The 23,985-nt window shown below is 37.2% G+C and overlaps 1 protein-coding gene across 25 annotated transcripts in view; it reads right to left on the reverse strand.

Annotated features, from left to right (window-relative positions):
* The window catches only part of ADD1 (adducin 1), a 67,453-nt gene that overhangs the window by 31,747 nt on the left and 11,721 nt on the right, over positions 1-23,985 (reverse strand). For 24 of the 25 annotated variants that reach the window (XM_075752608.1, XM_075752612.1, XM_075752620.1 and 21 more), the window contains exons 2-3: positions 2,201-2,413; positions 769-931 (exon numbers count right to left, since the gene is read on the reverse strand). In XM_075752608.1, the coding sequence (XP_075608723.1) occupies positions 769-931; positions 2,201-2,395 (358 nt within the window). In that variant the 5' untranslated portion in view covers positions 2,396-2,413. Of the gene's footprint in view, positions 1-768; positions 932-2,200; positions 2,414-20,703; positions 20,911-23,985 lie in introns of those variants that run through there. The other variant, XM_075752632.1, reaches the window with a different exon arrangement.

A 23,985-nucleotide genomic window follows, 5' to 3' on the forward strand; every position in this document is an offset into this window, starting at 1 on the left:
AAGGTCTTTTATCTTCGGTTGACTCAGCATTCATTTACTTCCTCAATATTCATTAGTGCTAAGGTGACAGTGCATTCCTTAGCAAAATATTTTTTTTCTCTCTCAAACTAATGATTGGCTGTAAAACACAACTTCACTGTTAATAAAAAAATGTAACCCAAATATTCCATTTTTTGAGATACACGATTTGGTATTCCTGAAAAGGAGAACAGTACATTTAAAAAGATGCACACAAGTTCATTTAATTAGGAAACATTAAGTACAAGCTAGATAGAGGAGGATTATGGTAAATAATTACAAATACTGTATTTCTAGTTAGAATGCAATTCTGATGTTTCTTGTCTATAGCTTCAATTCACAGAAGAAAGCTGCAAACTGTATTTCAATGACAAAAATAATTAGTTGCTAAAGACCTTCACTGTTACGAGACTACTAATGAGCATTTCATTTTCCTGCAGACAATCCATGTGGTAAATATTAGCAATATTTAAATCTTTAAATTTTTTACTAGTGCTGAATTATCAGGCTTACTTTTCAATTAAGATAACATACTTGAAATAGCTTTTGATATAAATTTTATACACGAATCACATTGCATATCACTGATCAACTAATCAATTCATTTTATGTTTGCAACGTTTCTGTGAGTGAAACAGAATAGCTTTGAACTTCGCAGCACTTTTCATTCACACGGTCTTAATTTTAAGCCTTTCAAAAAAAAAAAAAAAAAAAGAATCATCCAACTATGATAAATTAAGGTGCACTCACTCATGTTCAATGCAGCCATCCCGCCTTGTGGTGCTGCAGGGTAGACATTTGGTACATTTGTTGTCATGAAATCCGCAATCTGCTGTAAAGCCAATAAACCTGTTGGATTCTTCCCCTTCTTAAATTGTTCCTGAATCATAGACTCCAGTTCTTCACAAAAAGCCTAGCAACAGGACATTGCACATTGTAAAGCATGATCAAGTGTTCTTCAAGTTTTCATACACAGCTTCTTTTTAGCACTTAGATGGAAACATCCTATACCTCTTCTGAAAAAACAGCTCAGGACAGAACTACTGCATGCATAATGTTATTTAAAAATGTTGCACTCTGGAGCTCCAATGATAAAGGTCACTTATTTCTTTTGTGAATGGAAATTCCAGCATTCTCTCTTCAAGTAACACCAAAACTCATTGAGCCTACTAATACAGATTTCTGGAAGAAGGAGCAGGATGTACAATTGACATTAACACAAAACATGAAAGGAAAAGTAGTAGACCCAGAAAAGAGGAGCAAAATTATCAGTGTGGCTCACAGGGAACTGAGAGCCAAGGAGGCATCCAGGAACACAGGATGGAATAGCCACTGAATTTTTAAAACACGTTTAAACAAGGGGTTGTTTACTATTTTCCTGGGGGTTTTTGTTTGTTTTAGTTTGGGTTTTGGGGCTTTTTTTGTTTTAACTTTCAAAGAAAGAAAACAAGATTTTTTTTACTATTGCTGGTAGCTGCTGCCTTTGACAAGAACACTGGAATTTTACTGAGAGACCTATTCCAATCATTAAAAAAATTAAATAAAATGGGTTGATTTCACATAGAAGAACTGTAAATATAGCTCTACATCTCTATTCTTAATGAAGTCGTGTCATGAAATGTTTTGTATCTAAACTCACCCATGAGTTATTAGAAAAGGAACAAATATTATGGGAGAAATTTTCATTTGTGTACTTTTTCCCTGAGGGAAACATCTTTAATATTGCATTTCAATCATTCATAGTTTATTATTGTGTATCTTTCAGAAAGAGATATAAAAAAATATTTCATATGTCAGAATCATGCATAAAAACAGCACAGGACAGACCTGCCTTGCATAAGCTACTCTAAGAGTTACTTAAATTAAGTGTTTAAATTAATACTAAGTATATGAAACAACTGAAAAAATGTCTGACCAGGCATAGATGGACAATATGAGAAAGTGTTGACGATTACACAGAGAATTCTGAAAGCAAGACTGAGGAGCTGCTTCATGAGTAGACAACAAAAATTCAACCAGATAATGTGAGGAAAAATTAGGCTACAATTAGGATACTTTAGAAGAAAGGCCAACCAGAAAAAAGATCAAATGGATCTAAGGTACCACAAATTTCTCCAATTAAGGGATATTAAAGACACTAAATTTATCACTTAAAAGATGGAGCATTTTTTTTTTTTCTTACTGGGCTTTGAAGAATCATGGAAACTCTCTTCTTCTGTTCCATCATGTTAAAATCCTGGCGAAGGTCAGGTGCCATATTCCTCTCTCTCAAATAATCCGGATTATTTTCATCAACTCGATCAAAATACCTCTCTTTATGAGGGGCTGTTGTTGGAGGTGGTGAAGTCACCACCCCCACACCAGAATCACCATTCATAGTACAGTCTTAATGAACCTATGAAGAGGGGCAGAGAAGACGAATAAATAAATCAAGTAAGGAAATAACTAAGAACTTTATGCATGTTTCTTGTTTCAGAGAAACAGTTAAAATCCTTCTAAAATTAGTATGGCTTCCCAAACACAGAAGCCATGTTTGCACAATTGGATAGCAATATTTTAGAGAAGAAAAAAGGTTTTAAAATACAAGATTGGAGAAGTAGGCTAACATATATGCAAAGACAAATACACTACATACATACATACTAAACTAATACAACAGTTCCCATTTAAACTATCTGTAGTTCTTTAAGCTGTCTACACAGCTTGATTTTCAGAAGCATGGAAGTCCTTGAAACCTTGTCACAGACAATGACAGAGAAGTTCAAGATGTGAAGTCCAAACGCATCAGGGTTTTTTTATCTGTTTTTGGTTGGTTTGGGGTTTTTTTTAAACTTAAAAAACTAAAGCAGACATAATGAAAAGAATATTGTAGAGATCAGAATTTAGGTCATTAAAAAAAATAGGATATTACACATGTTCATTTATATGAAGAATCAACCCCACCAAAATATGCTCAGATTGCAAACACATTTCTGGAGTCAAACTCAGAAATACTGACTCTACAACCTGAGGTGTGCTTTGCACTAATATATTTATTTTAGGTTCATTCAACACCATGCACATCATGAGATTAGCATGTGGTTTTTGGAATCTGGAAAGAGCATACACAAACACAACCTACACCCACTGGCCAGGGTTCATTTCAATTTTACGTGTTGTAATCAGCCATTGCATCTATCTACTAGAAAGGCTGAAAACTCAGCTGGTATTGCTTATACACACATCCTTCTTTCACTCACAAGAATGTCTTTAAGTAACATAATCCCAGTCTTCTGGGCACAATATTAAAACCTTCCTTCCAAAATCTTTTTTAGAAGATTTTTTAAGCCTTTCACTGACAAGCAACCAGTTCAATAAAGCCACCATTGCAATACCTTGAGAATCAAACCTCCGATTCCTGATCAGCTGACATATCAAATTAAAATTAAGCTTTTTCATAGAATATTTATCGCCTTTGCATATCATACATGATTAAACAAAATGTCACTAACACAAACTGTAAAAAGAATATTTAACTCTGAATGGCTTGCTAGTTCAGCGAACTCCATTTATTGACATTATACACAAAATACGCAGGGTTGAAATCCCTTGCCATCATGACATTTAGCAAGTTTACTAAGAAAATGAGCTGAGAAAAGCTAGTAGGTCTTTTCCTGGAGGTGGAAGAATAGATAAAGAGAATAAAGTAGCAGAATCTAGCTCCCCGTCGCAGTAAGGTAAAACAGACTCATTTCAATAACACCAATTTAGATTTGGGGTTCACACAGTAAGAACAACCCTGATTTAAACAGCCAATTTCACTATGCACCTTCAGTTTTGCAAGTTTAATACCATTAAGAATCTGCTGATATTATCAAGTCATTGCAATTCTTTTTTCTATGATATAGGGAAGATATGTATCTTCATTTAAGTAACAATTAATCTTCTACATTTTATAACTAGTGAGATTTTATATAAGTGTCTATTCTTTTACTACTTTTAGATTTTTCTTTGCGACTCACCTTAAAGTGTACTTGCTTGTGGATTTTAATTTGATTAGGAATTTACTTGCATATTTATTAGGTAAAACCACCTCAGATGTGGATCCACATAGAAAAGGCAAGTTTACATAAATTATTTTTAAATGCAAATTATGTTAAAATTATTGCAGTGAAGAAAGTTATCTACTTCAAGACTTCAGAATTAGCAGATCTCATCTTTAATTCTTATGTTAGAAAACAAGTTTCAAAACTCAAGTGGTTTCTTATTTCAGAATGAACAAATCACTGAACTGAGACAGTTGAACACAATAAGCAAAATAAAAGTATTTTCCTTGACTCTGCAGATGAGGATACTACTATCAAAATCTATGTTAGCACTTAAGACACTCAAGTTTTAGATGCTCAGTGATTTCCACCCACTGAGTTACTAAACAAACACACGCAGACACCTCTGCACTGTTTAAAGTATTTTATTTTAAACCAATCAGTTGAGGCTTTAAAAGTCATGGCCTGATTTTTTTCTTTTTTTCTTTAAAGTAAGCACATGCACACATCTTTATTATTAAAACTTCTTTTCATTACTAGCTTTCCTCTATGCTGGAAGAGTTACAGGGTATAGTGAGAAGAAACAATGCTTTTATCAGCACGGAAAACCTTTTAAGGTTAGACCTAGAAGGTTTTTAAACAAGCGAAGTTATAGCAAAGGAGTCACCTCTCCTTTGGCAGCTTCAGATCCCTCACATGCACCCTCTAAGTCCTCCTCCTCATCACAACCTCCAGCCTGCACCATCTGCCATTTCATACCCCAAAAATGCTTTCCAAGGCCTGCTACCACTTTCCACAACCCGCCTTCTGAGCTTCATTAGCTATCCTGATGCCTCTACATCCAGATTTTTGTTGAAAAAATGACGGTTTGCAGATCCAAACATATGGCTTACTCTTACAGCAGCATGCCTGTGAAGCATTCAGCTTCCAGAATATATTCAAGTGTAATGTTGCATCTTGTGTATGTCTTCTTTAAAGAAGAGTACACACGCATCTGCAAAAGTAATTTTGCATTTAATTATTCACACTAATTCCATCTTACTTTCAGAGTACCAAAAGCTACTTCCAAGTTAATTACATACATTAATTACTTCTCTTCAGAGTTTCTTACTCACACTGGAAAGAATCTGGCCCCTAACAGCCTGCACAGGCAACATTACAATGGGATCACAGTGCCTTGCCACAGTTGGTATTACTCCTTCACCCAAGTATAAGAAGGCATTAGTGCATCACCACTATGCAGCAGCAATAATTTAACAGAAAATTCAATGTTTAACATTAAGCGATCATTTTATATCTAAAGTTAAAAATCAGTTTCATAGCTCAGTTTTGTAGATACCCAAAATTACTAGACCTTGGGGGGAGGTGCCATTAACTGTTTTAATGTAACTATAATAGTAATTATTTATTTTAATGGTTGTCAGCTACTGATAAAGGTATTGATTTTTGAATTAGAAACAGATGTGTTTGACAGTATTTTGCACAAGCCATTGAAATTTATTTAGGAGTTTCCTCAGAAGACCCTTTGGGAGTAAGGCATGATGAACTCTCCAGTAAGAGCTTCAGTAAGATGGATACCAATAAATAAATAAAAGGAATCTGAACAGTTAAGCTGAACACACACTGGGGAATGGCCAACGGTTCTATAAACTGGAAAGTAACATCAAAGATCACAACAGGCTGCCTAGACAGTAAAACATGAAAAAATTAAGACCATCTTCAGACCCACAACTCTGCAGTACAGACAGTTCCTTTCTGATGTAGTGTACTACAGCCCCCAAGTAAGATAAGCTGTAATGTCAAAGGACTTTTTGCCATGATAAGTGTTTTTATGTGAGAGCCTGTTCTAAAACAACTGTGTCGGAAAGCCACACCCTTAACTGAAAAAGCTGTAGATGGAAAACATAAGTGCATAATAAGGCTTTCTCTCAGAAAGATACTTTCAAATATAAAGAGACAGAGGGAACAGCATGTATTATTAGGAGAAAAAAAAAATCATAAAATCCAAATCACACCTTATAGTAACTGAAGCAATCAGATTAATTCATATGCACGTATAAACACTGGAAATTTCAATAAACCATTGCATTAAATGAGAGCCAAGCCAACAGCATATTGCGTTCATCACAGGGCACGTGTATGCGTATGCAAGTACTATAAACAACTTGTTCACAAAATACATTTTTTTGTCAGGAAACCAGCTTTATAAAATTTATAGCAGATTTACAGATACTGAGCATTGTTTAAAAAATACATTCTGAAATTAGTATTAATATTTTGGGTTACTTTTATCTTTCAAAATCCCCTTTCTCCCCATCCTCTTCTAACCCAAGAGAGTTTTGTCACAGGACTCTCTTAGGTGAAGTGGCATTACAGAGTTTCGTTTAAACAAAAGAAGTTTTAGAACAGGAATGCCATAAAATTGGTCACATTAACATCCAGAAAGAAAAAACAACTCAATTTTTAAACAGCTTACATTCCTCAGTACTCAATCTGGGGAGCTAGATGATGCACATATAGTTAAATAAATTTAACTAGCTAAGACAGTGAATAATACCCAATAAGAATCTACATTAACTTAAGGGCACATAAAAAACCCAAACCCTTAAATCTAAAAAATTCTATAAAATAAACACACTAACATTGTATTTGGGCTGGAATCTCATTGTAGTTAAAAAACACATTTGAAATTTTAATATTAAACTCCTTTCAATCCCTGGAAGTTGGGACAGATCTAAGTACTTACACCTCTGGTCATTTATAGGTTCAGTGTTTCTCACTTGAATCATCATCATGAATATTATAGGAAACAGAGAAGATTTAAAATGTCTTGCATGTACACTAGTGGAGACCAGCTAACTCCATTTCTTAGAGGAAATGAATTTTTGTAATCAGTTAAAGGTTGGTTTCATTTTGTTTTGTAATGGGTTACTTTTTGCTCCTCCACACCCAGAGGAAATTGTTTTTACTAAGGCTGCAATAACTCTAAGACAGCACATGCAAAAAAAAACCCAAAATCCAACAACCCTACAGTTTTGTTTTGTTTTTTTTTTTTTTAAAGTTTAGGAGAGAGTTATCTGATCAAAACCTTACAAAAATCAAGTCATTTCAGAGATGAAAACAAACCAAAACCCTGCCCTCTTCCTGGTAGCTTATAATTTCTCTGTACAAAGGAACACATGAGTAAAAACCTGTATGGGACTGTGTCAAATTTGACAAGTAAATGAGCAGCACACTTCTCAGCTGTTGATACAATCCCAGTCACTAGCAACAAAGATCGAGGTTACCCATTTCCAGAATATATAGCTTGAGACCTATTTTGACAATGATACAGTAACTGCTTTGTATCCAAGTTTTTTCTGACAGTTCTTTCAACAAGTTATCTTCTCTCACACCAGAACAATGCCACTAAATCTAACAGGTGAGAACAGATTTGACAAGAAGCTCCTGGGGAAGGGACAAGAGGATAGCAAAACAAATTAAAATCAAATAACTTTGTTTTCTTTACTGTTGTGCAATCAGCAATATTTGAGGAGTAAAAGTAACCTAAAAGGCTCATGTAAGTGACAAGTCAGGCAGTGTGCTGGTAGAGGGAGGGAAAGGAGCTCTGTTTTGGATGCAAACAGAAAAGAACAGAGAAAAGACTGAGTAGTTTTATGGCCCAGGAAAGGGAGCCGGGGGGACTGTGCAAAGCTACAGAGCTGAAATTACTGCACAGGGAAGTCATGAGCTGAGAGGAGGGAGGAAGAGGAAGGGAAAGGGCCAGGCAGCACTGCTGGCAGCAAGAAACCCCAGAGGTAACTGTGCCACTGCAAACAAACTGAGTTTGCATGAAAACTGAGTTGGTGGGGAGATGGCAAGGAAGCAGAACATCCATCTACAGAAAATAAGGTTTCATTATCCCTTGGTATCTGCAAACACACCCCTGTTTTTAAGTTTGCACTATTACTGCTTCACTCATTATTCTAGTAATTTCTGTATTTTTTCCAATCTTCCTTTACTTTAGAATGACATTTACCAAACTTGCTCCTTAAAAAATTAATATAACTTTGTAATAGGGAAATTATTTATGATTTGCACCACAATTTCCACCATCTTCAGTGAGAACATTTTGGCATCAATGACATTGAGTTAGTTCTTGCCATTTCAAATGTTTCCTACTGAACTTTCAAAAGGAAAAGCTGGCACTATCTGAGGAAATCTAAGAACAAAGAAAGTAAATCATGACTGTACTACTTACTAGACATCACAATACTTAACATAATTATATCCTTTTTTAGCAAATGTTCCTAGCTCATGCATCTTCAAAATTTCCTCTGCTCTTTGTTTTCAAACAGGAAGACACTATTTCATGAACAAGAACAGTTATCTATCTCGTACTGAATGCAGGCATTATCATCTTGCTAATTAACAGAGATGCTGAAAGTTAAATACTGGACTCTAACAATTTAGAGAAAATCAAACACAAAGCTTATCTGACCATAAGTATTGCATTTTGTATCTGTAATATCGTGCCTTAATATCTAAGATGGTAGTTCAGGGAATAAACCATGTTAGAGAACAAGGGAAAGAAAAAAATTGGACCATGTCACAAAAACTTCCTTGAAACACATCTACTTTGTCAGCAATTATTTTCTATTTTCACCTTCTCCAAAGCACCAAAATCAGAAGCCTAGCACCGTGGGCTGTGAGCCATCACAAGGTTACGTCACAGAACTGGCAAAAAATTTATTTGGGCAAACTTGAGGCCTCACACCATACAAAACAATGAACATTTATATCTGTTTTTAAGACAAAGTATTACCTGTCTACTGAAGGTCATCAACATTCCTTATATTATTTCCAATACTTACATTTAAAAAAACCCAAAACCCTCTTAAAATGATTAAGAACAAAGAATAAAGCTAAAACCCCCTTCAAATTAGACCTAAAATTCTAGCTACTTATGAAGGAATCTATGTAACAGAACTGTCAAAAAAGCCGTTGCTGTAGGCCTTTTACCAAAAAACAAACCCCGAAAAAACAACCCACCCCAAAAAGAAAAACCAGCTTGGAAAGTATGTACCTTAAGAAACAAAACTTCAAAAAGTACTTTTGGTAACCTGCTAATAACCAGGCTTTCTAGGCTGCTGTGTTAAAAGAGCATTTAAGAAACACAGGTAAAGCACAGCAGTAACTATGTCAGGTTGTAAAACAATGTAATTGTTGTCTAGCTTTACTGAAGCCAAATGAAGCAGGTGACCAGGAAAAGCCAACATGGACTTACCAAAGGCAAACCACACCAGACTAACCTGATCACCTTCTACAACAAAATTACATTTTCTGTCAACATGGGGAGAGCAGTGGATATTGTTTACCTAGACTTAAGCAAAGCATTTGACACTGTTTCCCACAGCCTTCTCCTGGACAAACTGGCAAGGACAGGAAGACTGCAAGATGGGCAGGCAACTGGCTCCCAGGCTGCACTCAGAGTGGCGATCAATGGTTTTTAGACAGGCTGGCAGCCTGTCACAAGTGGGGTCCCCCAGGCATCAATACTGGCCCCCATGCTGTAAGCGATCTGGATGATGGGACTGAGAGCACCATCACCAAGTTCACTGATGACACCCAACTGGGTGGTGAGATGAATGCACCAGAAATGAAAGACCTCGACAGGCTGGAAGAGTGAGCTGGCAAGAACAAAGGGAGTTGAACAGACACAAGTGCAAGATCCTGCACTGTGGACGACATCACCAAAGAGCCCAGCGCAGGCTGGGATCTGTGGGGTGGGGAGCAGCCTTGCTGAAAGGGACCTGGCAGTCCTGGTGGACAACAACCAGAACAGGAGTCGGCAGCGTGCCGCTGAAGCGGCAAAGGCAGATCAGATCCTGGGCTGCATCCACAGGGGCATTACTAGCAGAGATAGAGATGTGATCATCCCACTACGAAGCGGTTGTCAGGCCACACCTGGAGTACTGTGTCCAGTTCTAGTCTCCACAATTCAAGAAGAGACACAGACTGGAGACGGTCCAAAGAAAGGCCATGAAGATGATCAAAGACTCTAGAACCTGCTCTAGAAGGAATGGCTGAAGGAGTTAGGTCCTTTGTCCCTGGAGAAGAGAAGGCTCAGGGGGACCTCCTCACAGTATTCAAATACGTAAAGGGTGGCTACAAAAAAGGATAAAGGCTCTATCTTCAAAAGGAACCACATAGAGAGGACAAGAGGCAACAGGTACAAGTTGCACCAAGAGAGGTTTCATCTTGATATAAGAAAGAAATTTTTTACACTGAGAACAATCAACACTGCAACAACCTCCACAAGCAAGTGGAGAAGTCCCCATCAACTGGAGATTTTCGAGATGTGACTGTGCAGGGCGTTAGATAATCTCATCTAGGCTCCCTTTCCCACCACACATCAGCCTGGACGATCTTTCAAGATCCCTTGCAGCCTAAACTGTTCTATGTTCTAGCATAAACCCACCTAACATTTAAGTCAGAATTTAGCTGGGCAGATTCAGCTGGAATATTGTTCAAATACAGCTGTCTAAATTCTGCAGACTTTTCAATATATAAAGCTCAGAATACATAATTCAGTCCTTGCAAACAGAAGAGGGGAGAAGCCAGCATTGAAACTACACTAGAAGCCAAAATACAGAAAGGTAACTTTCCTGCTTTTAATAAAGGGTTTAAAAGACCAAGAGTATCAAACTGTGGAAACAGTAATCATTCACCTCCACTCTCTGACCTGGAAAAGCATTGTAACCCAGAGATCAGACTCCACAGGGAGCTGGGAATGACAAACAAGACTGAACGGGGCAGCACACAGTGCTAATCCTCCCCTCTGAGACTAGCACCAGCCACACTGGAAAGTATGGTTGCAGCCTATGCTCACCATTGGTACCATTTTTATGTTATACCCTCTCTAACATGATTTATTAATTTATGTTAGAAAGAGGAAATTTCCAACAAACAGTTCATTACAACCTAATTAAAAATGGGAAGAAATCCCAGTCTAAAAATGGGACTCAGAATGAAATTAAAAAGGGAATGATTCTTGAAACTGTTAACTCCTATCTCCTATTGACCAGGTCCCTGGCTTCTTCCCAGTCCTAGTCTTTTAACTTCCCTTTGCCTCTTTAGATCATTTCCTTCTCTGACTTTCCTACTAAGCAGTTTACACAACAAACAACACAACAGCCATTTCTAGCCTCCAAGAATTTCCTAAAGACTAACAGATTCAAACCAACTTATCGCCTGAAAATTACCTTGCTTTCACTTCTTTGACTGAGCAACTTAATCTGCTTATTCCTTTTGCTTCTCATACAGCATTTCTGGAAATGTTCAGTGCATGAATTCATGAAAGATTAAGGACAGTGATAGCAGAAATCATAATATGTCACACTGTTCATAACAGAAAGAAACTCTCTACATAACTATCTTAAACTATAGACACCTTAAGCTTTTCTTCTGAAACTCTAAGAGTTTCACAAATGTATCAGAAAACTTGCATGCAAATGAGAAAACAGGAGTGTCACCAGTGACTTTTGGATTTCTCCAGGCACAATGTGAAAGTATGAATTCTGCAAACTATCACACGTGTTTTCCGCTGCCTCTTACCAGAGGAGCACCAATGGTCACAGGTGGTAATAACAGTGGAGGTACTTTTCCCTTTTACTACTTTGGTGGCTATTAGCCCTGAAAATAACTCCTTACAGTTCAGTGAAAAACATGGGCTTCAGTGTTATGGTCCACAGAAGTATCATGATTTTCAGATAAATTTATTTTATTAAGTTGCTCCAACATTAGAGACTGAGGGGAAACCTCATCACGGCCTACAACTTCCTCACGAGGGGGGGCGAAGGGGCAGGCGCTGATCTCCTCCCTCTGGTGACCAGTGATAGAACCAAAGGGAACAGAATGAAGCTGCGACGGGGGAGGTTTAGGTTCGATATCAGGAAACGGTTCTTCACCGAGAGGGTGATCGGGCACTGGAACAGGCTCCCCGGGGAAGTGGTCACAGCATCGAGCTTGACTGAGTTCCAGAAGCGTCTGGATAACACTCTCAGCCACATGCTCTGATTCGGCTGGTCCTGTGTGGAGCCAGGAGTTGGACTCGATGATCCTTATGGGTCCCTTCCAACTCAGAGAACATTCTATGTTTCTATGAACACTGAGACTGAAACTGAATTTGCTGCATGTTGAACCCCCAACATGAGTCTTCGAAATTACACTGCCCAATAAAAATCTACCAAATACGACAGAAGTTGGTTTATGTGCAATTTTATTTCAGAAACCTGAATTCCAAGTCAAAGAAACTTCTCAAGTAAAAACCACAAAGCATTACATAATTAATAGTGTAACAGAACAAAACTCAATTTAACACAGCTAAGGCAAAGGAGTACAACTGGAGACAAAAATTAAGCCAGAATTAGTCCTGAAAAGGCAAGATTAGAACTGAATTCAGGAGCTGTCACAGATCACTACGTAGGCAATTGCAAAAATTATGCTGTGGCCAGGTGGTCTACTGTAAGCGTAAAATAAAACAAAGAATATCAAATAGCAAAATTATCTTCCCTAACTTTGAAAAAAACATTACTAGAATATTATTTCTGGTTCTCATGTACATACTTCAAAAAAAAAAAAAAAAAGACATGAAATATCAGAGTTCAAGGAAGGGCTACAAAAATGATCCAGAAGGTTGAAGACTAACTTGTAGGGATCAGTAGCTTCACCTATTTGTTTAACCAGAAAGGTTAACTCGTCATAGACATGAAGGGGTCTTTCAGTCCTGCTAACGAAAGTATGGAGAGATTTAACAGTTGGGAGTGAATATCAGATACATCTGGCCTTGAATAGAAATGGAAGTTTCCTAATGATATACACACAATACTGAGTCAGTAACTTTGCTTTGAAAAATCTTTATAAAACCAAGTCTTAATCCAACTTCCAGAATACCTTCTACTATCTGTCTGCACTGAGATCAGAATCCCCGTCTGCTTCTGAAATCTATGAACCTGCCCTTCCTTCTAAGGCTTTGGGAAAAATAAGTTCCCACATGCACAATATGTTCATGTTATTTGCAGCTTCCAAAGCACTTCTAGTATTCTAGCACCTTTTTTTTTTTTTTTTTCCAAATAGCACCTTCCTCTGGTGGTAGGTGGGTGACAGCTGGAGACTGAATGTCAGACAGAAGGCACAAGTACTCAGAGACAGTACCAAAAATCCTCCTTAATCCTTCTCCTGTGCTCAGGTCAAACTGATCAGACTTGCAATTAGGACAAATTTTCCCTCAGATTGGGTAGGATATCTCTATTTTTTGACAATCTCTGCAGCATGAATTACAAATCTCCTATCCGGATCATTCAGGTGTACCTTACCTAAGAAACTTCAGCAACAAAAACTATGCAAGTTCCTCAATACCTTAGCTTGTCTCACTGGCTTCTTCAATGCATTCAGCAGCTTAGTCCACTGAAATGGAATTGCTTAGTTTATTTTTTTTAAAAGTTAAATTTAACAGCCTGTAGAATAAAAAAGGTTGCACTACAGAGGTGGTCTCTCAATGTCTTATTGACAAAACTATAAAAATTGTTGAACACAAAACACTGGTGACAAGTATTTTTTCCAGTTTGCTTTATTGCTACATTAAATTTCATCACTGATGGCACAGAGACTCAGCTACACCCGACACTCATTGCTACACAAGAATGAGTCAAGTCACTAATTTTCATTTTCATCCTCTAATTGTGCAGAAAGTATATGAGGCCCAGACAACATAAAATTTAAATATTTTTCCACTATTAATATTCACGGATAGTAGCAGCAGTACCAGAAAGCAAATGTACATTTATTTTTGCCATCAGGGTCATGAGTCCATACAAATAAAGAGGTTTAACCCAAATACTGCTTATTTTTAGGTTTCTGTGAACCCACATGCACTTCCCAAGCCTCACACCCACCACATCAATAAGCCAGTGCCCTCAGATTTTTGAGCACAGATCAAATCAGATCACCAGCTTTCCAAGGGCAGGGCAGCTTTATCCAACAAGTATTTAGAAAGCTTGAGACAAACTGATCAGCATGTCTGACCCCAAAATGAACACTGGCTTTAAACTGAAGTTAGAAAAGCTGACTTCTAATTCCAGTACCAGATTTGTGGAAAACACAAATGCACACATCAGTTTCTCAAAGAAAGAGCCAAAATTGATCAAAACAAATTAGATGTTTAATCTGCCAATGTAATAAATCAGGTAAGAAAATTTCCATAGTTTTCACATACACGCATTTGAAATCAGATTTTCCTAGGAAACAACACACTAAAAGTCATGAAAGTCCCTGAATTCCTTAGCAGCACTCCGCACAGTCCCCCGGAAGGAAAGCCATCTGCTTACATAGAGGTGGCACTTACTCAGGAGTCTACTCCTGCTTCACAGAATAGCAAGTTCAGGGAGACGCGCAGTGGTTGCACCAGTGGCTTTAGACAGAAATAAGAACAAGGTCAGGACTTACAATCGAGGACAAGGTTTTACCACTGTCCATCATAAACTTGGGGATGCTTCTGACACAGCAGGTCAAGAGGAAGAGCACACAGCACAGGCTCTTCCCCACAGCAGTGGAGATGCTGTAGCACTGCATGAGAACTGTGGAGTTCACAAGCAGCTTTGCTAGAAGGCAGAAGACTCCAGAGCTTATACGAATGCAGGATGCAGTATGAGTTGCAAGTTATTTAAAGGAAATTCACACACATGCTCTAGGTGCAAAGACAAGAGGAAAGAGAAGCTTTCTTCTTTCCTCAAGATTTTCTTTTGACCTCACGGTTCAGCAATATATGCAAAACAAACAAGGCCCCTCCACTATGCAATACGACCACAGTAGCATTGTTTAACTTTTCCCATAAGGTCTTCTAAGTAATATTTTCTGATGGTACTACTACCTATCCAGTTCTACCCTTCTTTTTTTAAATAAAGGAAAGTGGACATTCTAAAATTAGACATGAAAATCTATCTTTATTAAAAAGTTATACCAGATCACTGTCTGGGAAAAAACAACAAGCAAAAAGACCCCCATCCACATATCCAATGCTATCAGAGATATTAAAAAAACACCCAAAAACCTTAAGTTCAGAATTTAAATTATGTTTAATGCTCACTAATGTTGAAGCCACTCAGAATCCAAGCTTTCAGAAAGTGCTGTGACTAACAAAAGCTCCTACAAATGACAGAAGAAATTAAAACTCATTTTTGAACAGGAACATAGGTATTTCCCTGATACTTCAAAAATGCAAGAAACTTCAGTAACTTTAAGTATTCACATCTAAAATATTAGTATCATGGTGCATAAAGGATCGACTGTGCAGCAGTGCATAGGTGAAGTGGCCCCATTTTGGCCAGGATCCAGTTATTTTCATGTAGACTGAATACCGAGGGATGAGATTTCTGAAATGCATTGGCAATGAACAGAACAATGTCATTTAACCCTTTGAACTAGTCTGCAAAAATAACTTCTTCCAGAACAGCTGGATGACATTTTGACATTTTTATCTTTACTTATTTACAGGGGATGGAAAAGTAGTTACAGGGTCTTTTCCCCTCAGTTACACATATAGAGCAAAAACTGCCCTAGACTTGTTAAAGCCACTATTTCAGCTTATGCAAACATGAGAGCTATTTCATGGGTTTTGATGGGTTTTCTTTTTAAAGTTAATTCAGGTTAAACATCTCTCAACCTAGAATGAAGAATCTATTGACTTACTCATTTGGGTACTACCCTCTGGAACAGAAGGCTTTCTGGGATAAATCCTTAAAACTGATCAGATACAAAAAAACCCCAAAGACCAGGTCATTTTAGTTTTAAATATAATTGCATTGACAATGTTAGAGCAAATTTAAATGCACTGTATTCAAAAGGTTCAAGTCAGCCATAGAAATTGTGACAGATGGTAAAGGACAGCCTGAGTATCTGAACCACACAGATCGGTAAGAGTGAAGGAGGCATGCCCACAGTCCCTCCAAATTGCCTACGGACATGTATGAACAAAGACACCAAGGCACTCCTGCTCAATCTCGCCTCTAGTATGGAAAAGGCCATACCTAAAGAAAAATTTTCCATTTAATATTATTGTTCATTCAGACACTGAAACTGGAATGTTTAAAGAGGAGAGTAGGAAAAGATTCTATAGGGCTTTTATCCACAAGAGATCTACATGTGGAGACTAGACTTATTGGAGTTAAATAAGTAAACAGAGAAGGTTTGTTTGGTTTTGGTTTTTTATCAAGGAAGTCTAAGAAACTGAAATTCTAAAACTCAAGCACATGAATTATCAGATCAGTTTATTCTGATTGCGTAAACAGAGCTTCGGGATTTATAAAAAGTTCTGCAAAAAGACTGCAAAATCTAAATACTCTAGTTCAACTTCTTCATTCACCAGAACTTACTGAACCCTAATAACAGCTCTTACCTAGGCTCTTACACAACCTGATTTGGAGACAAGACATTTTTACTGAAGCAAGGGCAAACTAAAACTTTTGCTTTCCAGGCTGAAATAAAGTATTAGTATGGTCCTTACATATTACAATAAGAAACAGTGTGACAAGTATTAGATTGTACTAAATGCTATCTATTTTTGTTATGCTAAGACATCCCATTCATTAACTCTTGTGTTGTTCTGAGCCCCTGTTCTGAGTTACATGATCTTGAAAAACATCTAACTTGCCTATCCATCAACAGTGATAATTAGTTTTCACAGAATTTGATATACACATCCCCTCAGCTTTTTTTTTTTCCAAAAAGCTTATACTTCATTATACAATTTTTATCTGAATCAGAGATACTGTCTTTTTTTATACAATATCCCATTTTTGTTGATGGATTTGTTAGGCAATGACATCATAAATTTCAGTATGCTCTGGCAACATTTCTTGCTACTCAAAATTATGTAATAAACCCCAATAATAAAATTCAAGAATTACATGAATTTCTTTATGCTTTTCAGGAAATGTTAAGAAAGTTATAAGCAATTAGTGTAGCTGCTCCAGAAGATCATGAAATCACAAAAGGGATGAAGAGGTTACGTAACAGTGTGCGCCACTACTTGGCAAGAGAGCCACAAGGTGAACTTACTGTTGCTTGATGAATTCATTATTAATACACCTATAACTTTGGAAATCCTACAGCAAATGCCCCACAAGAAATAATCCTGCATTATTATGAGACTGGTTGGTTGAGATTTTTGAGATGGAACTAACCTGAATATTCATGACTAGATGCATGAATTCAGCCATTATTTTCAAGCAGAGACTCCAACTCAGAAATTGCTACAGTGATTAGAGAGTGTGCAGGCATTATGCTGGAACCAGCAAGTTTGATATGTAAGCAGAACAAATGTTGATGGGTGTGTTACCAGTTTGAGCTAGAATAGAGTTAATCAAATGAGGTAGAGGCTAATATGAAGACTGGAGATTTCAAGTAGGCTTGAATCAGGCAGATGAAGGCAGTAGGGATGTTGAACTTTTCATGAATTTCTCATTCCCATTAAGCTGAGGCTTTTCTAGGTGGCACCCCCCAGGTCTTTTATAGCAATTCTCAGTTGTGATAGGGGAGGAAGGGAAGGATGGAAATCCAGATAAATTATGAGACCAGTTTAGTCTCTTGACACAGTACAATCGGACAGAATTTAAAAAGCCTGTATGCAGGAAGAAACAAGTATCTTTGAAGAATGCAAGGCTAAGTATTAATTTTAACATAAACCTTCCGTATGAGATTTTATACTGCACTTGCACATAAAAACAGCTTTGAAATGTGAGCCTCACATATGTATCGTCATCCTATTTCCAAATTAGACAGCTAACAGCCAGGCTTATTCAAATTCAAAAAACTCCTTTACAAATGCCTGATTTACCACCATGTAAGTTCTTCAGGTAGATGAAAATTTTTAGGAAGACAAAGTAGTTTACAACATCCTTTATCCACCCTACACTGAAGATTTCTGGACAGTTTAAAATACATACCCTAATATAGCGGATATTAACATTATCTTCATAGAAACCTTAGAAGTGACAGTAAGACAAAGTTCATCCCACTACACAGTGCCCAAATCCAAGAGCTTTTTTTTTTTTTTTTTTTTTTTTGTCTCTCGAAATGCTCTTGACAACTTTAACCTACAGATTAAGACATATACACTATGGATAAAAGTCTTACTGGAACTCATTTTCCTGTATTAGATTGTCGTTTGTTCCGTATTAGGAAACAACGTCAAGAAACCTCCATGAACTCTATTTTAGGAGCAACTAATTTATTTTTTTTTTTTCCCCAGGGGAGTGTGAATGCGTTCCCCACCCCAAAATTATGCAGTCATATTTCCTACTTCTGGGTAAACCTCAAGGGTCGTGTACACCCACACAGTAACAGATGAAACACCATGAGAAAACCATCTTCCTGATCATGCTGTCTCCCTTGTCAGGCAAGTATTGCACAAATTAATATAGCTGCATAAATCAACATTATGCAAAGCCAGGATTTATCTTCCAGCTGAGATTCTCATCGTTTCTACCTGACAGTGGCAAAAAGATATTATTCACTTTGCTCTACAGGGTTTCAGAATTGCATATGGGAAGAAATGCAGTAGCCCAGTTTCTCCAGTCACTGTAAATCACGCAAATACAGTGTTTAATGGTAATTTTAGCAAAGTTACTTTCATAATCACAAACAAAATTGTCTACAGCAGCCCAGACTTTAATATTTCAGGAATCATGGCCATTCTCACACCTTCTACTAAGCCTGTTCCTTAATTTCTTAACTAAGACCATTCTAGTCTCCAGATGGTTACGTTATTCAACAGAATAAATGAGAATGCACAAAACACAGAAGGACGTGCACAAACCACGGCATAAAGGTTTTGTTTGCATTGCAGGAAGACAAGGACTAACCCAAGCCTGATACTTGCTCAATTACTAGAATGGCTGTAGAGCCTCGCACACCACAATCTAGTTAATTGACAGAGCAACTCATGCTCTGCTGTTACAAACAGGCCCATTCATAAAGGCTGCCTTCTGTGAAGGGGCCATGCCGGCTGCATTCACATTAATGGGTCTGGTTCCAGCCATCCAGTCTGAGACCCCACGGGACAAACAGCAGCTCTCCCTCCCGCTCTTCCACACATACAGTCTTCAGAGAACCAGTCCCAAGCACACAAGTCCTCTCTTAAGGTTCAGCCCCAAACACTTGGTAAAGGCAGAAGCGCACATCTGCCCTGAACAGCCAAAGTACCTGAAAGTCCCAATAGTTCTGCATGGCTATAGTGGTTTACAAAACTAAACTAAACCATTATTAAAGCCAAAAGAACAAAGCTGAAATCATGCTTCTGAGCGTTCCGCACTTACTGAATTCAAGTTACAATGTAAAACATGAAAGGCTCCAGTTCTACACAAACCCATGCTTCCAGATTAAACTGAAGACTATCCATCCATAAAGACTAATATCTTTAGGCAAGGATTATTTTAGCTGACAAGCACTGGAAGATTAATATTTTAAAAAACAATCTGTCTTATTACTGGTTGACTAAAAACAACTCCACTGACTTTCATACTGTCTTTATTATTGATTTTTACTCAGATCCCTATCCAAGTAACTCCTCTTCTATCCATGGACAAAATGTCCTCTGCTGTCTTTCAACACTACCACTACCAATAGCTAGAAAACTTCTAAAAGCACAGTACACCTGTTTATGTTTGCCTAGAGGTAACCAGAGACCTTTCTCCATTGTGTTCTAAAAATCACACCTAGACAACATCAGGCTTATAATACCAGAAACAGAAATTTAAGTTAAAATAATGAACATCAAGGATACATAGTGCATGAAATCAGCCAGAGTCAGACAAGATCCTGAATAATCATAGAACAGTTTGGGTTGGAAAGGACTTTTAAAGGTCATCAAACGCCCTTGCATGGAGCACAAACCAGGGATCAACTAGGTCAGGTTGCTCAGAGCCCCATCCAACCTGACTATGAATGTTTCCAGGGATGGGGCATCTACCACCTCTCCGGGCAACCCGTTCCAGTCTTTCACCAGCCTCATTGTAAAAAATTTCTTCCTTCTATCTAGTCTGAATCTACCCTCCTTTAGTTAAAAACCATTATCCTTGTCCTATCACAACAGGTCCCACTGAAAAGTTTGTCCCAGTCTTTCTTATAAGCCCCCTTTAAGTATTAAAAGGCTGCAATAAGGTCTCCCTGGAGCCTTCTCTTCCCCAGGCTGAACCACCTCAAGTAATCCACACAGCACTGTCAAAGTACTTTTATTCCTGACTCAAGTTGGAAAATGAACTCTTTCTAGAAACCCTACTGCCACTATTTTATTGCTGAAAACAACTGTATGTACAGTTCTTTCAAGTTCACTGAAAGGCTACTGGCATCAGAAATTGCAAAACATAGTGACATGCACACAGATTCAAAGCCAGAATTCTAAACCCAGCTTTTATAGTGTTTTCCCAAACAGCATGCAGTTGGATACATGCCAGCAGTTTCTGCCCATGAGAAGTCCAACTCATCTCAACAAAATCTCAGAAGCTGGTAAGCAGCTCTTCAAGGAGATGGGCAAAACAACTGTGTGAAATGAAAACAAAAATCACTTGCATTAGTGCTGTATCGTGGTATTTGTTTTTTTACAACAGTATTATTTTATACTTACAAACATCTACTTTTTAACTCCTTGTTTCCATGTTTTGTAAGTGTATCATGCTTTCTGGGGAGCACAGTATTACTTTCAAACTCTTCCTTGACAGTTATTCCCACATGGTGCCTGCTACATCGCTGAGCCTACACAATTGTTTGTGTGGTCAAGCTGTGAGCTAGATAACAGAGTAGGGTAGGCAATTTGTAAACAAGCCCCCCCATGCCAACCTGCAGTCAGAGTGCAGAGTCATTCAACAGAAGCTCCTGCCCTCAAGGGATTTCAAGAGGATCTAACACATCCACATACTTAAAAGCATATTAAGGCCACAAGCAATTCCCACTTTGTTGGGGTTATTAGGAACAAAGCATCCAAGGAAGCTTACCAAATCCAACAGAATTCCTAAAAAAAGATATTCTATAGTGCCACATGATAAACTACATTTACTATCCAATTTTTAACATTAAGATTTTACCTTTCTATGCATATCCAGACATGAATATATTCTATCATGACTCTCCCAGAGGCCCACACACAAGATATATGCAGTCTATACAGGCCATTCAACTTCATCTCCTTTTGAGCCAGAAATTACTAGCTTCAGACTTTAGTTTTTGGTGGTTTTGTTTTTTTAAACCAAAACAAAAGTCTGACAATTCTAGTGCTCTAATATTAAGCGTGATGCTTATTTAGTCAACTGCACTGATTTCATAAGGAAGAGATTCTATAGCATTCTCTTCTGTATACAAAGAGTTTCTGTAGCTGCCAGAATAAAAACCATTTGGGGTTTTACAAGCAAATGCCAAACTTTGTTTAAAAGTGAAAAGTTGCCAAACTCAAACTAGTGGTTTAACTCTTCAAACATCCTGATTAACCATGGCCAGTGCAGTTTTAAGAACAGTATAACACACACACACACTCATTTGCAGTGACTGACTTACGCTTTATACCATGAAAAAAGGACATACATTTCAACATTCCCTGTATAACTGATACAAAATGCGTAATCTTACTTTGCACTGTGCTAAACTCTTGTCCATAACAATACCTCACAGCAGTAAGTCCCATGGGCTAATACAGAATGTGACTTTTTTAAAAGTGTATTTTAACATATTATGTGTAAAAAAAAACAACAAACCCAAACCTAGTGAAATCCTGTGTAATGTAATCCAGAATTTTAGAACTGTTTCTGACCTTACAGTACCAATTTATTTTTCTATTCTATTTCAATTTATTTTTCTCACCTGTTTTCTTTAACCTAAACCAACCTCCACTTTCTCTCCTGCTTCATATTTGCCCACTATTATCTTTCCTACTAGTTTCAGACATTACTATAGAATTTCAGAGATCTATCAACTAACAATGGAACAGGAAATTTTAAATTAGATTTTTTCCCCCTTTAATCTCATGAACCTCTATGAACATCACTAAAAATCAGATAGTTTTATGAAGATGTTCAATGACACACAAGAGCAATGTATCTCAATAGCTTAAATTATTCTTGTTTATGAGTCTGTTACCAACCTTATCCCTGATCTTCCTCTATGTTATCCTCAAGTTCCTTGCTCTCCTTCAGTCTCAAGCAACATATACAAGACTGTTTGCTCAAATTTAATTTGTTTCAGTTTTCTAGATCTCTAATAATATAGCAAGAAATTAATGGTAACAAAATCTGGACAGCCCATGATCTAGTCATTGTACTGTATCTCCCTTTTGCAAATTTGCTCTATGCAGATGTCACTGTCGCCAGTCAGTCCTAGGCTAGTCCTTAACATTCTTCACAAGGAAACTAATCCAATCCAAGTCTGGGAAAGAATATACACTATCTCTTCTTTGTGGGTGCGTGTGTAAGATTTCTGATTTATCCTCCAATGACCAACTGCATGTCAACATGCATCTTCACTTTATAAGACAGTTTAGATTTTATAACAGCAGCATGCAAAGTGCAGCGTTTATGAGGCACAGTGCCAGCACGAAAAATACACCTCTAAGAGCTCTTAAAAAAAGTGTCACCAGTTAACTTTTTAAAAATATTGTGTCATGTTAACAGACATGGCTTTCCTATGAAATAAAAAATGCCAGTTCTGAATATGCTGCTGAAAATATAAGTTATTCCAACTTTCACTGCATCACTTTCAGAACTAACTACAGCATAGGCCACATTTGCAGGGGATGCTATTCTAGACCACATAATAAAAAATTATTTCAATTTAAGACAACTGAGCAATACTCAGCTTCAATTTTGACAGATAAATGAATTAAAAATAATATATCTAAAAATGCATATAAAGCCAGAAAGCTTTTTCTTCCCTCCAATCTTTAATAACATATTTTCAGTTAACAAACAAATTACCTGGTTATCTGACACTTTCAGTTACCATGACAAATCCTATATGGCGGTCTAGTTGAAAAACATCCTTTAAGAACAAAAAGTCAAGATAATAAACTTTTAAAATTTTCTTACTGCCCATACATTCTTTCAAAATAACAGTATTCCTAAATACATTCTCCTCATTGCAGGAGCTTTCAGATGACTTTGCCAAGTCATCCACTCTTTGGAGACCATTGCAAAACAGTTTGAGACTTAATTTTTTTTTTTTTTTTTAATTACATGAGACTGTTCACACACTTAACAGTAAATGACAAGATAGAATGTCTAAATAATAAAGCAGGTTAAATATAATTTAGTCAGTATTCATATAATAGTGATCACTTCCACAAGCTCTCAAGTATTAACTATTCTTTATCAGCTTTCAAAATTATAACTGCCAAGCACTTCTCCCCAAAAATTCCACTTTGGGATGTAACTGAGTTAACATCGAACATGTGCAAAGCACCATTTAAGTCACTGATGTTATGCCTATACATTTACCATTCATATTAATCATTATGTGTGAATATAGCAATTTAAGGCAACAAGATCTAATTCTCAGTCTTCTACATTAGTTCTGAGAACATTAAAATACTGTTAAACTTGTGGATAAAGAAAATGCATCCCATTCAAAGCACATAGATACGGCTAGACACTGCTTTAGGAATTATTTATACCTAAAATCAACAGGAAATTCAACTAACGGCTGAAGGGAAGTCAATAATACACATTAAGCACAGTCAGGAAGGAACCTTTCAAACATCGTTAAATTTCTATCCTGTCCTAACCAAACTACTTTCCATGCTTCAACTTCCTTCCAAAAATGAAACTTCCTATATGAACATTTAAAAAGAATAAGGCAGAGTTAGAGAAAAGAAAAATACAAAGGAGATACTGTATTTCTGCTTGTTTCTGTTTGTATAAAAAAC

Source organism: Balearica regulorum, chromosome 4 (genome assembly GCF_011004875.1).
Source record: "Balearica regulorum gibbericeps isolate bBalReg1 chromosome 4, bBalReg1.pri, whole genome shotgun sequence".
NCBI lineage: Eukaryota > Metazoa > Chordata > Aves > Gruiformes > Gruidae > Balearica > Balearica regulorum.